Source organism: Peromyscus eremicus, chromosome 4 (assembly GCF_949786415.1).
Source record: "Peromyscus eremicus chromosome 4, PerEre_H2_v1, whole genome shotgun sequence".
Taxonomy (NCBI): domain Eukaryota; kingdom Metazoa; phylum Chordata; class Mammalia; order Rodentia; family Cricetidae; genus Peromyscus; species Peromyscus eremicus.
Genome location: NC_081419.1, coordinates 152,183,907 through 152,200,695, shown reverse-complemented (window position 1 = coordinate 152,200,695; position 16,789 = coordinate 152,183,907). Strand labels below are relative to the sequence as shown.

Genomic DNA, 16,789 nt, shown 5'->3' with positions numbered 1-16,789 from the left:
GCCACACCACCAGGCTGCTTTAGGATATCTTAAGCAGCAGTAGTAATGAGCCATGTGCAACACCACTGCGTTCAAAAGAGGATACCAGGGTCAGAGAGGCTTGGAATGGAGGCTTGTGGGAGCAATTCAGACCCAGGGTTACCTGTAGTTGTGTCCTGATAGTCCCCAAGGGGCAGGACTAGACAAAGGTCACCCCTCTACCTGTGGTTGCCCGGCCTTGCAGGCTCTTGCCAACCCCACTCTCATAGACAGGAAGCACAGAGACCAAGTATTCTGTGTTGGAGGTCAGGTTTCGAAGCTCCATGGATGAGACAGGTCCCTCCACCACCACCTGGGCAGGAAAATCCCATCAACAGGGTATAGGCTTGGGAGACGTGGTACCATCATCCTGAGACATTAGATCCCTACACAGAGCAGAGCAGCACCAGCTACCACGGAGACAGGAGAGATAGTAAAACAATCCATTTGTCTATCAGTGTGTCATCAAAACCACATCCGGGTGTCTGCAGTCACTGCCCAGCACTCTTCACTCTGACTTGGTCTGATTGGGTGCATCTATATATAGCTACCCACTCCCAACCCCACCCTCCTTGGCTTTCCTTTCTCATGTGATCTTAATCATCTGTAGACTTTCATTTTAGTGCTTATCCATAGCTCAGCAAGAACCCACCTGAGCCATGCTGGTAGAGTCCTGTCAGCTGCTCCAGCTTCCAAGGAGAGGCTGAACCAGGGGACCCCCCTCTTACCTCCTTGGGGGCACCACCCCTAGAAGGCTGCCATACAATTAGATACTTGAGGGGTGGGTATAAAGCTGGAGTCCAAGACAGGTGGACACTGGATGAGGTGACGTGGGTCAGGACCAGTCTGGTGGGCATGGGGAAGGGGTCCAGGGCCAGAGTAGCTGCTGCTGGTTTGACTATGGGGAAAGGTAGTAAGGGAGCAAGTAAGCACATCTATTTGCTCCCCCTGGTGGCCATGTACAGGAGGGACGGGAAAATCCTCTCAACATATCCAAGGACAGATTTCCCTCTGGTTTAATCTACAGACCCTCATGAGCCATGAAAATTGGTGTAGCTTCAGTCTCCCTGTCCCTTGGTCACCGTGGTGTTGTGTCCTTACCTGGGCCCCTGCCCTGGATTTTTTGGCAAATGAGGCGGCTGAGCAGAGCAGCTAAGGTGGCCAGCTGAGGGAAGTCCAGCACACTGTGGACAGTGATGTCCAGTGGCTGGGATGCCAGGAGCTTCAGTTCGGCTTCATCGGCATTCTTCACACCTGCTTTGGGGAAGTGTGTGCCAATAGGCCTCTCTGAGACTCTAATCCTATTTACAGACAGTACCATAGAGGAGAGACCTGCCAGAGTCCCCAACATATGGGACGGCACAAGCTGATGCCTTGTGTCCTAGATCCCATGGAGTATCAGTGGGACATAGGAATGGGCCAGGAGAGGCCAGTGTGCTTAACTCTGGGAGCTCTGGGAAGAGGGCCAGACTATGTGGATGCTGGTGCCAGGTGTCCACGAAAGAGGGGAATCCTGGGGGGAGAGAGCCTCCTAGAACCACTTGAAGTTTCCTTCCCATCAAACAGGGCAGTGAGTGTGGTTGATGCCCCAGAGAGCACCAGGAACAATCCTTGCTTGGGGAGGGGGAAGGTAGAAGAGTCGTCAGACACAAGGACAGCTGCCAGGCAGGGGACCAGTTTGAAGGCTACTTGCCGTGTGAGTTGAAGGGTGGAAGGAGTCAGGGGAGTGTCATGGCAAAGGAGGCAGAAACAGACTTTGCAGATGCTGCTGCAAGGTGCAGCCATGCAGCTCTAGGGAGCAGGACTTACTCTCTGGGCTCTATGGGTGTGGAATGCGTCTGTGACCCAGAGCCCACCCTGGCCATGAGCATTCCCACCCAGGGCCCAGGCACTATGTGGGCTCACCCACGACAAAGACATCAATGTCCTGATCCTTAAGAATTCCGGCAGCTGTGCGTACATCATCCTGGGACTTGCCATCCGTCACCAGAATCAACACCTTGGCTGCCTCTGGACGGGCACCTGCTGCTGGCTTCAGGTTCTGCCCCAGGACATGGGTTAGGGCAAGGCCTTAGGAACATCAGGGACAAAGTGACAGGCAACCACTAGGACTTCCTCCTCAGGTACCTTCTCAACCACAGCTGCTCCCAGCACTTGATCCCAGGGCTCTCTGTTCACATGTCTTGTCCGGCTAAAGACACTTGGGATCAGGGACAGCTCCTCCTGTAGAGGGTACCCATAACCCAGCAAGGCCACGCTTATGTCTTCTAAGAAGCCACCTGCAAGGCTGACTGTCCAGCTGAGTGGGACCCTGACAGAAGCTGCCTGTGACCAGTGCAGACACTTGCTCTCAACAAGATGCTGAAAGTTCTCCACTTCTGCTAAATGTTGGGGCGGGTGGTGGAGGTCGAGTTTGCTTCCTGAGGTGTGAAGTGGGCTCAGCACCCACCCATCACACAAATGCTCACGGGTGGAAGGGGCATAAAAGGAGGTTGGCCAGAGGCTTCAGAACAGCCAACCCAAGGCCCAGGCATACCTGTGAATGTGTTTCCTCCCCTATAGCGGAGGCTGCGTACTGCTGCCAGCACCTGCTCCTTGGTGCGGAAGGACTTCAGGTCCCACTCGGTCTGGGGGTCTCCACTGTACTGAGTCAGACCTGGGGGTGGACTCTGGTTGCTGGGCTGAGGTTTTTTTGTTTTGTTTTGTTTTGTTTTTTAGTCTCTTTATTTTTTGCAGCACCAGGGGGCTAGCATGCTAGGCAAGTGTGCTACAGCATCCTCAATGCCAGGGCTGTTTAAAGACCATATCTACAGAGTTGCCTGCTCTGGGTACAGCCTTTGGGGGTCCCACTCCCAGGAAAAGACACATTTTCAGAGCCCAAGGCTTTCATAGGGGTATCATCAGAGGGGCTGACTGGGAGCCAATCATTCCTGCAGACTATAACAGCAGCCCTGGTTCACAGAGAAAGGAAATCAGACACATGATCTGATCCAGACAGGCATCCAGACAAACCATCAGCCAGGTTTCCCAACTCTCTTGGCCGGCTTATGGACTCTGGGAGGCTATAGCATTTCCCATCCTATTATGAGGGCAGCTACTCCCCTTCTACTGGTGAAGACTTAAGAGGTCCAATCTCCCCCAAGGCAAGGCAAAGGAGGTGGTACCCACCTACTTGAACTTGATCTGGTCCTATTTCAAAAGGTGTGATGATGCTGGCCAGGAAGTCTTTGACCTGCTGGAAGTGGCTGTGGCCGATGCTCCAGGACCCATCCACCAGAAAGATTATATCAGTAGGAGTTGGGGGTGTGCAGCGGAACTGGGTGTCAGCTGTGGCAGGTAAGGATGGGTGAGACTTATGGCCTCCCCAGGACACCTGAGGTATTGTAGACCTGACTGAAGGCCTCAAAATATCCTTCCCTGGGATCTTGAGGGTAAGGGTTTCCAAGGACTTTGTGTCTCACCAGATTTAGAAAAGCCCTCATGCATCCTAGTTTGGGGTTTCAGCGCCTCTAAGTCCCCTCAGAGAGGGCTGATCACAGTCTCAGTTCTAGGGGTCATCTATGACTTCCAAGGCCCCTGGCAGCACTATGTCTGAACCTGCAAATTTAGTCCCTGGGCTGATCAGGCTCCAGCATCTACATTTCCAGGCCCAGTTGCCTGTAGGTGGGCACCAGTCATGGGCAGGAGTGTTAGCACCACAGATAGTCCAAACTGGGTAAATTGGCAGGAAGATCAGGCAGGGCTAGTAGCAACCAGAAACTACTTCTGTGGCCTCAGGATCTTCCATCTTTATAGATAAAATGCTCCCTGGGGCCCCTTTCAATTTGACACAAACTGCACCTGGCAGGCCTTATGAGATTTCTAAACACAGCCAGGTAGGTGATTCCTCTGTGGCTTCTGATCCTCAGTCTAAAGGAGGAGGCCCAGGCATGCCTGTAAGGCCCTCAATAGTAGGGTAACATTGTAGTAGAAGACCCAATCCATAACAACACAATAGGGCACAGGGCCTGGCCAGGAGGAAGTAATACCCAAGTCTGACGACAGAAGCCCTCCCACAGCTCCGTGTTTGGTGGAGAAAGTGTCCTCCTGATATGAGGGGGGACAGGTGAGAAGATATCCTCACTGCATCTGACCCCACAGTACAGAGCAGTCACCTTACCTAGCTTCTCTCGCTTTCCCAAAGAGTCTGCAATGTGGCTCTGCCTCTCCAGGTCTGTGGTTGGCTGAGCAGGGTCCTGTACTCCAAGGCCCTGCTTGAGTTTCCTCTGATCCTTATTGGCCACTCCTGGAGGCAAGGGGAGGGGTCACAGCTGCTACCATGCACCTCCCAGACCTAAGCTAGGGCTCTGGGGTACCTGGCCCATGTACCCGAGATTGTGAGTCAAGGAATATGACTGATAAGCCTAAATCAAAGCTAGAGCACGTGCGTGGTCAAATACAAACAAGAATTTCTGGCCATATGACAAGAGTCACAAGAAGCTTCAGAAGGCTCTCCTCACCCCCAGGATTTACTCTCACTCCACTCTGACCCACCAAGAATGGGCCGGTCTCTGCTTGAGGTGAAGGCAATACTGGGCTCAGGTGTTTCCTCAGGGTCTGAGGCCCCCAGAGGGAAGGAGGTGGGTTCCAGGGTGGGTTCCACCAGTCTCTGACTGCCTCTGCTCAGAGAGTGGCTCTTCAGATCCTCAACTGCAGAGAAAGGAGGGACTGACTGTCAGGACACCAGCCCAGAGTGGGAGCAGGGGCTTGGGGTTTGGGGGTTATGGACTTCCCGGACCTACCTACCTCATGGGAGGTGAGCAGCGATGTCAGGAACAGGAAACAAGACCCAAGTACCTCACAGGCAAAATGTCTCAGGTCACAAGCCCAGACCATGAGCTCCCAACCCAGAGGCCTTCCACTCACATCCACCCCATCTGTGTGCAGGAGGACTTACTCACAAACTCCCTTCGTGCCAGAAGGACAGGCCCAGAGTCAGTGAGCTCGAAGATCTGCAAGGTGTAGCCCTTAGAAGGGCTCAGGCCACCCACGGTGGCCTTGGGCGTCTTGGTGGTTAATATCAGCTCCTGCTCCAAGTCCCCTAGGTGGAGGTGGAGAATTGTTGAGGCTGCCAAATTTACAATACATGTGTACATACATGTGGGTTGATGTGTATACATGCTGACATGTGTTTACTGTACATGTTTGTGCACATACATTTGCATATGTACTATGTGTGGTAGGCAAATGTGTATATGTGGATGTGAGTGGATGTTTATATGTGTTTTGCATGTTCACATATATATGGAATGTATGAATGTGTTGCTGCATGTGTGCATGAATCCTAAGGTAATATTCATGTATTCATGTACATGTGGCTAGGTGTATGTACATTGCATGTGTGCATTGCATGCATGTAGGTACACAAATGTGCATGTGTGTATGTATGAGTTATGCATGTCCTTCATGCATGTGTACCATATAGGTATATATGTACATGCCTATGTGTATATATGGGTGTGTGAATTGGGTGCCTTGAATGTATGTGTACCATACACCTATCCTTATGTATGCACTTGTGTACATGGATTATGTACATAATGTAAGAAATCATCCAAACTAATCCCTCTTGAGGTTAGGGAAGAGAACAGGATGAGGGTTGGATTGGAGAGCCAGGGATGGGAAAGGAAAGAAGTTCTGTCAGGGAAGAAGTTTCTTCTTCAAAACCTCTGTAGTGGAGCCTGTCCTGTGGGGGAAGGTCCACTTTTCCTGCTCTGGAATGCAGTCATCTAAAGATAGGGATGGATCCCAGTATTAAAAATCACAGCCAGGCCTGGTGGTGGATGCCCTTAATTCTACCCATTGAGAGGCAGAGACAGGCAGATCTCTGTGAATTCAAGGCTAGTGTTGTCTATATAGCAAATTCCAGGCTGGCCAGGGCTATACAATGAGACTATACAATCATACTATTCCAAAGAGAACTATGTGGGGGCAGGTGGGGTGGAGCTGAAAGAAGTGACCTCATAATGGACCTGGGAGGTATAACAAAATTTGTGGACATACTCACAGAGCCTCTGGGTCTCAAACACCAGGGAATAAAAACACTTCCCACCAGGGAGGAATACAAGGTTTTCAAAAAGTGGGCAGTCCCCAGACCTGCACCCAGTCCCACAGTAGGCAGTGGCCAGACAGGGAGGCATGGGCTAACATGCTTCTGTAGTTTATAATAATATGTTATAGCAGAAGATGGGTTCCAGCTGGCTGTGGTGGCACAGGCCTGAAGTCCAAGCATTCAGGGGGCTGAGGCAGAAGAATTGATGAGTTTAAGTCTAGCCTGAACTATGGAGTGAGACCCTATCTCAATTAAATAAAAAAGAAAGGAAAACAAACTAGGATATGAGCCCACCTTCGTAGATGTAGACTAATGACCAACTACCATATTGAAAACATGTTATGAGATTTAATATATCTACAGAATTAGGATTCACGAAGCAGGATAGATAGACAGAGATGTGATGTTCGGTGGCTGCAGCATCACCCATGAAAAGTGCCACAGCTATCGGGCTTGCTCGTTTATAAGGATGTGTGCTGCTGTGTCTAAGGTGGTCACCAGGAGATGAGGGGATAAGTGAGTAACTACAAAGTTCGTGAAGACATGAACTCTTCATCCTACACCTGCCAGCCAACCTTAACTTTACAGTAACAGTAAGCACTGTGGACAGCCATCTGCCATACAACAGAAACACCCATACCACTAGCAACAATCTTCACTAGCAAATACAGCCCAACTTGAACCTGACCAAACTTCAGGATCCAACTACCAATCTGCAGGAGACATAGGGGAGAGAGGGACAAGTCATACAGCTTCTCAAAGATGCCATTGCTAGACAAGGACACAGGGATCTGGCTTCTCCTACGAGTAAATATCAAGGGGAAAGGAGAGAGGAAAAATTATGTGAGGCACAGGATTAGTAAGATGTATATCTCGGCCTAGTGTGTGGTGCATGCATACTTGGCAATCTCAGTATTCAGGAGGCTGAGGCGAGGGAATTGTGAGCTCAAGGCCAAGCTAGGCTACACAGAAAGACCCCATTTCGGGGGAGGGGGGAGAAGTGTATACTCGTTTGGGGTCCTAATTAAGACTGCTCAATTGTAGAAATTATTTATTGGATGAGCTGCAAAGTTGTGGTTTTAATGTGGAGGCATACCAATAGCACTTGAGCTGTGTTTGAGTCCTTCCTTCTTCAAGGTGAACAAATACAGATAGACTTATACAATGTCTCAGCTTTGCTTTAAGATAATGCAGCACAGGTGTGTGACAAGGAGGGAAACAAAGCTGGACGCCACGTTACCTGTGGAGCTTAGTGACGAACACCAGGCTCCATCACACTCTGTTGCCTTCCAGGTGTTTAAATTTTTCCATAAAAATCTTAGACCCAAAGAAGAAGAGAATAAAAGTATATAAAAAGAAAACAAATTGGAAGAGTATAGATTTAAAGCCAAATAAATCAATTACTTTGTTAAATAAAAATAGATAAAATGTTTCAACTAAAAGACAAAGATCGGGGTTGGAAAGATGGCAAGCAGTTAAGCTCATGTGCTACTCTTGTAGAGGATGAAGTTCAGTTCCTAGACTATGTTGGGTAGCTTACAGCTGCCTGTAACTCCAGACCCAGGAGCATCTGTCTCCTCTGGCTTTTGAGGCACCTACACACACACACACACACACACACACACACACACACACACACACACACACATAATTTAAAAGGATAGATTGTCTCACTGGCTAAAAAGAATGCTCTGTCGCTATCCATTTAGAAGATTTTCTAAATAAAAAAGAAAACAAATTGGAAGAGTGTAGATTTAAACTCAAATCAATTACTTTGCTATTGATTTTATTAGTATTGTGTTATCTATTTTGTTAGTATTTTATAAGATATCTTTTGGCTTTGTTGATTCACTTCATTTTATTTTTTTTTATTTCTATAATTTATTCTCTTTTCTATCATTTCCTTCTAGTCTAGCTGAATTTCTATATAACTTAATATGGATGCTTACATTCTTAGTTTTTCTTTTTTCCTTTTTCAATACTGGGACTCAATCATACCAGGGCCTTACCATATGCTGGACAAGCACTACCACTAATCTACATCCCCATCCCTGCAATTTTTCTTTTATAACTTATAGAGCTAAAGCTATTCATCTTCCTCTAAGCCACAGGAAAAAAATTAAAGACAGCATCTATGTAGCTCAGGTCAGCCTTGAACAGGGGGATCCTCTTGTCTCGGCCTCCCAAGTATTAGAATATAGATGTAGCCTCACCACACACAGCTTGTTTTAAGCCTTTCCTGTGTCATCATGACCCTGTCCCTGTAACTGGAAAGCTAACTGCTCTCTCACATGCTCACTGCATGCAGGATCCAGACTATTCTTAAAACCCCAGGGAGTCACCACTTCTTCAAAGCATATGTCCTGAGCACCTTGTGTGTGTGCTCATGCTAGATATAGGGGAATACAGAGGCCTCTCCAACTGCATCTGCTCCGCGTGATTGAGGCTGACAGGGGAAAGAAACATAGGAAATACAGAAACGGCCCTGCCAGAGAGTGGGAGCCACTGGACGGTGTTAGGAGATGCTAGCTGGAGCAGGCTTAGTGACCACCTGCTAGGAAAGTACCATTCCCATTGCTTTCCTTAAGTGGAAAGCCTTGGTCCTGCAGTTGTGAATGAAATGCACTGTCTCTTCTAGTAAAGCGTTAAATGAGACAAAGGAGTTCCATCTTTAAAGAAATTTGTAAAAAAAAAAAAAAAAAAAAAGGCACATCTGGGAGGAAAAGTCCCTGTCCACCCTTCAGCATTTTCCTAAGATCCAAGTTTGTGTTCAAGGTTGCACCATACTCTCAGAAGTTGTACTCTGTCAATCAACTGTTGTTTTAAGTTAGCCACTCTGTAAGAATGTGAGACCCAGTTCTGATCACACAGAGTACAGTACAACACTTCTTTGGTTAGGAACAAAAATACAGTGGGGCCCCTGAGTGGGTGTGCTCACTTGCTTGCTTAAGCTTGGCTATACACCATTCTGCAGAAGTAAAATTCCATGCTTTGCCAAAATACTTTGGACTGTGTGGTCATTTTCTTGAGATCCTAGACCCATTTCTAACAGTCCTAACAGGGAAGAGGAGAGAAAGACTAGTAGGGAGACATGAGCTCCATACCTGCCACAGGTGTCACCTGCACCAAGTAGCCAAGGCCACTTCCCTCTGCTTCCCTCCACTTCATCTGCAGCTGGTCCTCAGGCAGTACGGCCAACCTCAGACGGCCACTTACTGTAAAGACAGGATTGGAAGTTGGGGTGCAAGACAGACTTACCAGTGACCAAACAGAGGGAGGCCTCCCCTAAGAGGTTTGAAGGGGCATAGCCCTAGGAGTCTGAAGAGTCTGTGGCCCCACAAAGATCTGTGGAGGAAAAATTCTACATCCTTGGGATTATCTATGACAGGCCACACTGTTAGCTTCAGCAGGAGGCAGTCTAATTCCACCCAAGGGAAAGCCCCTGCTGCAAAGGAGGCTCAGATCAGTACCCAGGGGGGCAGTGTCTACCATGTGATGACTAGAGGTGCAGAGATAAAACGGAAGCTGCTGACCCACTGCCCAGGGTCTTGGAAGCTTCCTTGGATCTCCTAGTCTCAAGAAAGACTGTAGAAGCAGCTGTGCTTCTGAAGACACTCTCCCCCAACAACTGCCAAAGTCATGCTAGGTTGATGCATCCTTTGTGGGCAGACTGGGTAAAGGACCTCAGCTGGAAATGTGGTGGTGATGGCTGTCTGCTTATGTGCACTCAGCATGTCTGTGGGCACGTGTAGGATGCACACCAAGCTTCAGCCCTAGGGATGGCAGTATGACGGTTAGTATTGTCAGCTTGACAGAATCTAAAAATGAGACTTTGAGTACACCTGTGGGGGATTATCTTGATTTTGCTGACTGATGTTAGCAATGTGGGAAGACACATTTTAATTGTAGATGGAACTACTCCTTTGGCAGGAGATCCCAGACTACATGACACTGAGATAGTGAGTTGAGCACTAGCATACATTCACTCCTCTTTGCTTTCTCATGGTGGATGCAATGTGATCAGCTGCTTCAAGCTCCTGCTACCTTGACTTCCTTGCCATGAAGAACTATACCTTGACTGTGAGCTAAAATAAGCCCTTTCTCCCTTCAGCTTTTGTCATAGCATTTTGTCATGGCAACAGGAAAAGAAACAAAGACAGGGTAATCCTGTCATGGAAGAGGGGGAACCCATGGTCAATGGGGAGAAAGGGCAGCAGGGTCTGTGCAGACCTCCCAGAAAGCTTCCGGACTCTGTGGTGCAGGCAGCTATTTTTGGAAAATGGGGACAGAGGCCTCTTCTAGTCTCCTCAGCATGTGCTGGAGAACAGAGAGATGGGCAAAGACTGAGGGTGTCTGCAATAGACACAATGACCCATTCAGAATGAACTGTTTCTGGATGGACTTGGCTGCTCTGACAGTGATCTACTGAAAGGCAAGAATGTGTCAGGATAAGGTGGGGGCTCTAACAGGCCAGCTGTGAAAGGGGCCCCCAATTCTGCCCATGAAGAGCCTTCTGTTTCTCCCCTCTTTCTGCAATATGTTAGAGGCTTTTAGAACTTCCCTCTCAGAGATAGCACAGGCACATGTTCCCCTCCCTAACCTAAGCTGCGCCTCCCAGCTGGTTGCTGAACATGTGGGCCCTGTCTCTTTGGTTAGTCTCTGAGACCCCAGCCCACCCGAGCCATGCAAAGGGCTGATGAAGAGCAGTGCATTTGTGGGTCTTGCAGAATCACTGTAAGTTGGTCATACTCACAGTAAAGGCTTCCTTCTTATTGAAATCCCAGCCCACAAGCCCACGTTGGGGTTTCTCTGTCTGAACAAAGGGAGCTGAGGGACGTTCCCATGTGGCAGTCACCTCCCTGGATGAGAAGACATGCTGGGAAATGAAGTCTGCTGGGCTCCAGGCCAACCTGAGTTGGAACCCCTGCAGTGCAGTGGATAGTAGCGGCAGGAAGAGATGTTCTTAACTTGGGCGAGGCTAGACCTTGATGTAACCCCAGAAACAGATTCAAACCAGTCAGGTGCTATGAGGGACATACACATTGCTCCTGGAAGCTAGGTGTAGTCATGAGTGTGAAAGCTATAGGGACCCAGCAGCCTGCCTTCCAGGGATCCACCAGCAGCTCTACTGGAAGGAGTCTGCAACACAGACCCTCCCCAAGTGCACATCCCTTGGAGGTCATAGAAAACACCAGGAGAGCCTTTCCCAGGGAGAGCAGCTGGAGTGGCTAAAGAGGAAGGGACCAGATGGAAACTCGTCTCAAGACTTGTACAGAGAAGAGGGATGAACCACCTATCTAAGACAGCGCAGGAAGGCTTTTTTGTCTTAAAAAGGAGGCAAGAATCTTGCTCTCTATTAAGCTGTATGTGTACTGTCTGAAACAACGTTGAAAAGTTTACAGAATAACTAAGCAAACATTGATACAGGATTAAATTTGAAGTATGCCAGTAATCTTGAAAAAGCTGAGACAAAAAAAAAAGGGGGGGGGGTTGGGGATTTAGCTCAGTGGTAGAGCGCTTGCCTAGCAAGCACAAGGCCCTGGGTTCGGTCCTCAGCCCTGAAATTTAAAAAAAAAAAAAAAAGCCTCCCAGGCAAGGCTGAAAGACCACAAGGCCAAAGGTCAAGACAAAAGCTGAGAAGGAGGACTCTCTCCCTTTGTTCCAACAGCTTGCCTGTTGCTGCAACAGCTCTTACATAGGCATTTAATCTGTGAGGAAATGCCAGTTACAGAAAGTCAAAGGCTTACATCAGGGTTCCTCCTGCAGGCAGTGGGGGCATTGTCTCCTTACCTTGTCCCTGCCCCAGTGCCAAGGTGGCACCCAACAACATCCAGAGGCAGAAGTGGAGGTAGGAGCCTCGGAGGCTCATGGTGAGCAGCCTGTGGGAGGAGAGGCCACAGCCCTTCACTACTAGTTCATCTGTCTGCCCCCCTCCCTGACCAGAAAGCTAGTTTCTCCATCCATTCCCATGGACCAGCAGGATGTCTCCACAGACATGTGTGTGCCCAGAGGCCTATGACTTGTCATTATGAGGATGGTGACAGAGACTGAGGATCTAAGACCAGCCCTGAAGCCATACTAGGGCATCCCACTGAACAAAGGACCCTTAGCTGCACAGCCTCCCTGTGTACTCCAAAGTACCCTCTGCAGGGAACCAATTCTCCCTGAGTAGGGTCCAGTCCAGCACACCTGCCCGTGCCCCTTCTGGTGTTTACATCCACAACAGATGTACAGAGGGGATCACCAACAGTGGCAAGACCTTGAGGCCCCAGAAGCCCCACATGGTGTCTGGGATTGGCTTGGATAGAATCCTACCATTAAGGTCCTCACATTAGGTGGCTTGCCCTCAAGCAAAGGAGACATTTAAGACCAAATTCTGATTAGAGCAGAAGCAGGAGGGCAGGCACATCAGGGACACTGGGTAGGCATGAGAAGTATTGGGAAACCTTTGAGCTCTCTCAGAAGTTGGGAAACAATGCTTGAGAGGCCAACGGGGTAGAGATCCAAGAGTCCACTGCCCAGGGATGGCACTTTGGAGGAGGGGACACACACATGACCCTGTCTAGAATGTGTGAATCTGAGGTGACCAGAGTCCTGAGGAATCCAGATACCCCACCCCACTGAACAAAGGACCTGTAGCTGCACAACTTCCCTGTATACTCAAGGGTACCCTCTGAAAGGAATCCAGCTCTCCCTGAGCAGGGCCCAGACCTGCAGGAAGGCTATAGGCTGATATACCCCAGAGCATTGGTTCTCAACCTGAGTCGTGACCCCAGATGGTTTGAACAGCCCTTTCACAGGGATGGCCTAAGGCCACTGGAATACAGATACTTACATTACAATTCATAATAGTAGCAAAACTAGTTAGAAGTAGCAACAAAAATAGTTTTATGGTTGGGGGTTACTACAACATGAGGAACTGTATTGAAGGGTCGCAGCATTAGGAAGGTTGAGAACCACTGCCCTAGAGTGGATATACGTATCCATCTTGGGAATTTAAACTAAGGTCTCAGTGCTATGGACCACTGTCCCATCTGTCTACAGGACCCACATAGATGGCCCTGACCTTCTGGACTCATTCTGAAGCCAGACCCCTCACTACCTCATGGCCAAGGTAAGCCTTCCTCTGCTGGACACCAGTCTTTTTTGTATACCCACAGTTCCAAGTGTCATCTAAGATCTTCACAGGATCCTGAGAACCTGCTCAGGTGTCCAGGCTGGACTTGGTCTCTCTGCTTGTGAGGTCTCAGCACCTATCCCAATCTTTCCAAAAGGTCAAAGTCATCCTCCAGTATAGCCCTGAATGGATTCTCCAGTGGCTCCCTCACCCACCCATCCAGCCCAGGGGCCATAGATGAGTCACTAACCTGCTGCTCCAGAGATAGTCTTCCTCACTCCCCAATGCCTTTTGATCCTCTTGGCCCAGCTGTGCCCACTGGAAGGCTGGGGCTTATGAAAGGTCCCCTTCCCTAACATCACCACTTGTCCCGCCCTCAAATCCTTTCTCCTCCCCTTTATCTGCTGCTGCCTGGGGCGTGTTTCCAAGAATGAGATGGTGGTCCCAGCACAAAGGACCCCATTGCATGCTACAACGGGAGTCCCATTAGTAGTCATAGGGAACAGCAAAAGCCTGTCCCACAGGCTTCTTGAGAATAAAGGCCAGTGTGTGTGGCCCTGGGTGCCAAGTTGGTAGGTGCTGGGCATTAGGAGTCTCTGCCAGTCCATTTGAGGGAAGGACCACTTAGACTCTACCAACCACTAGGGTTTATGATCTCTATTCCCTTCCTTCCTGTTTGCCCTAGAACCCAGCAAGTGTTTACTAGGAGTAGGCCCACGCCTGGGATTCTCTTGCACTATCTACCTTCCTAAGCCACTCCAGCCTGAATGCGTTAGGCAAGTTCTGCCCTCAGCAAAGCTCTCCTGATCCATCCTAAATCCCCCATGGTCTAACTCCTATAACTCTTAGCAAGCTGGCCCAGCAGACTAGGCCTGGGATAAAAGGCCCCCGCTCCCACCTGAAGGCATGGCTTGTGAAGCAGCCACTCTAGAGTTGCCATGGGTCCAGCGCAACCCCAGCTTTGTTTTCAACTACACATTGGCTTCAACCCACCATAAAGTCCTGCCTCCTTTACCCCCACCCACCCTAACCCCTAGCTTAGCCCAAGAACCCAGCAAGATTGGAGGTTGTAGGACTGTCAGCCTTTCCCATCTTACAGGACCCTGTGGGTCTCCCTATTGAGTTGCCCAGATAGGAACTCATACCCAGGGATATGTTCCTTGAAGCTGGATGACTTATATTCCACTTGATCAGAGGTTATTCATGTCTGTGGGAACTGCAATTGCCAGGCACCTCCTGCCTAGGTACTCTTCTCTGAGCTCATCACCTCCCCTGCAGGTTAGGTATGGCTGCCAAATGTTCATAGTAGCCCCTCATACAATACCACCCTGGCCAGGAGACAACCCGAGTTACACATGGCCTTGGACAAACCTGACCAATGACCAATATGTAATCCATGCAAGTGGGGCAGTCTTCTTTCTTGATGCCATGCTGAAAGCTCCTTACTCTGGGACATAGCCCTGTTTCTAGGACCCCAAACAAATCCCCACAACCTGAGATCTCGGCTCACAGTCTCTGCAGACCTTCACCGTGGTCAAATGAAGGAATTCATCCTAGTAATCTCTGGGTATATGCATGTGTGGCCACAGATCACAGGCATCTTGAAACACCTACGTGCATTTACAAACACCTCAGCACTCCTCTGCACTATGGTCCTCAGGTGGCCTACTCTGAATCTTCTCTCATGCTGCCTGGTGATTCCCTACAAGTCCTTAAGCCAGCCCAATGTCCTGCTTCCCCTAGCAACGGCATGTATACACCTCATGCCCATGCTCTGGGATCCATGCCATAATCCATGCCAACTAAACCAGAACAGAGTGCCCTAGAGTCTGCTCATCTTTCTTCAGGACCACAGCCTGACAGAAGGGGATACCCAGACAGGCATGACGACACAAGCAGTGATGACTGTGATGAAGTGGCTAGCGGTCACTCAGAATGCTGTCTGAATGGTTTTGCAAAGAGCAAGGCTGACCTAAAGTGCCCTCTTGTCTGGCTGGTGTTTTGGGCTGGAAGTCTGGAGCAAAGCCTGACTTGAGAGACAGATGCCCCTGATGGTCCAGCAGGTCAGCTGTCCCTTTCAAACTAAAGCCCACACTCCCCACAGCTAGCCAGAGGCCAAGACCAATTTCAGCTAAGCGCTAACTCTGCCAAGGACATTTGGTGGGAGACCACGCATCAGTATCAGCATACCTCCTGGCCCTTCAGTGCTACCTATGGACAAGCCCCTCTGCAGGCCATTACTCATACAGGGGGCTCCACACTTCCCCACTGGACAGCTCTTAGCCAAGGTCAGGAGGATGGAAGGCAGAGGCCAAGCCACCACCTGCCCCAAGAATGTGGAGTCTCTGGTAAGAGCCCACCAACACGGCCCAGAAATGGCTACCCAAGCCACAAGCTCAGAGCCAGTCCAAGATACCACCAACTTCTCCTCCCCTACCTTCCAAGCTACCTGACCAACCAGAGAGGCAGCTAGGGCTGCTCAGCCCCTTGCCAGGTTACCTAGGCCCAAACTATCTGACATAAGTCTAACCAGGCCTATCCTGGAACCGTTGCCTCCCTGAAGCCCAGAAGTACAAGGCATGTGTTTGCCCACGTATACCAAAGGGAAGGAGTCCTCTAGGGTTTGTGTATGTAGGATATAGTCTGGCAAGTTCCCTACATACAGGCTCCAAAAACCAGCCAAAGGCTCTAATACCTTGACCTAGGCCTTACTCATCCTTTTTTTTTTTTTTTTTTTTTTTTTTGAGAGGTTGCAGAAGTGGTCTGGAGGGTTCTGAGTTGTGTCAGAATAAGCCTCAAAATTTGCAGTCCCTAAACACAGTACCAGAGGAAACTATAGGTAGCTAGGGCCATTTCTCACTCCTCAAAAGGCCTAGAGCAGGCAGCTTCCCAGACCAGAACCAGTGCATTTCATCCCCCTTATACAACCCTATATCCACTGAATCACAGTCTCTGCTCTGGGATATACCAGCACTGGTGTAGGTCCTTCCTCCATGCTCAGACTTCCTTGGCTTCTGACCAACTTTCTATGTGCTCCCACAAATCCCATCGCTTCTCATCCCAAGTCTCTAACTCTGATCTCATCTACCTGTGGTTGCTCTGTCAGTCATGAGTCCTGGATATCTCCCCTTGCTTTGCTAGCTCAGAGATGTTCTGTGGCCTGAATACCTTATTTCTGACCAAGTAGTGTCATGTTCACTTGAGGATAAAGCACCTAGGCTCCCAAAACCTAAGGCCTACCAGTTCTGCAGAGAACTATGACTTCCCAAGGTGAGACAAGCACTGGAACCTTAGGGCCCAGACAGCTCAACTCTAGGAAACAGGAAACATGACACACACAAACCACACAGAGCTTCAGGTCATGCACTGCTGGTCAAACTGAGGGCCAAGACAGGAGTGGGTTTAAGGAGACAGAGACCCAAGCTGGGCTCTCCAGCCACAGCACACAGCAGTCATGGTATCCTGGGACGAAAAGGCTGTCACTCCAACCACTGATAGCACATGGGTCTCAACTGCAGTGTTCCACAAAGTCCACAGGGTGGAAAATGGGGCTGTCTGGAGGG

General features: G+C 49.4%; 1 protein-coding gene across 1 annotated transcript in view; it reads right to left on the bottom strand.

Annotated features, from left to right (window-relative positions):
- Col20a1 (collagen type XX alpha 1 chain) overlaps positions 1 to 14,226 on the bottom strand; it is a 35,062-nt gene extending 20,836 nt beyond the window's left edge. The window contains exons 1-11 of the mRNA XM_059262118.1: positions 11,900 to 14,226; positions 9,214 to 9,324; positions 4,955 to 5,098; positions 4,552 to 4,707; positions 4,178 to 4,303; positions 3,187 to 3,345; positions 2,555 to 2,674; positions 1,924 to 2,088; positions 1,120 to 1,272; positions 747 to 916; positions 202 to 331 (exon numbers count right to left, since the gene is read on the bottom strand). Of these exons, the coding sequence (XP_059118101.1) occupies positions 202 to 331; positions 747 to 916; positions 1,120 to 1,272; positions 1,924 to 2,088; positions 2,555 to 2,674; positions 3,187 to 3,345; positions 4,178 to 4,303; positions 4,552 to 4,707; positions 4,955 to 5,098; positions 9,214 to 9,324; positions 11,900 to 11,978 (1,513 nt within the window). The 5' untranslated portion in view covers positions 11,979 to 14,226. The remainder of the gene's footprint in view (positions 1 to 201; positions 332 to 746; positions 917 to 1,119; positions 1,273 to 1,923; positions 2,089 to 2,554; positions 2,675 to 3,186; positions 3,346 to 4,177; positions 4,304 to 4,551; positions 4,708 to 4,954; positions 5,099 to 9,213; positions 9,325 to 11,899) is intronic.
- Between the last annotated feature and the right edge of the window lie 2,563 nt (positions 14,227 to 16,789).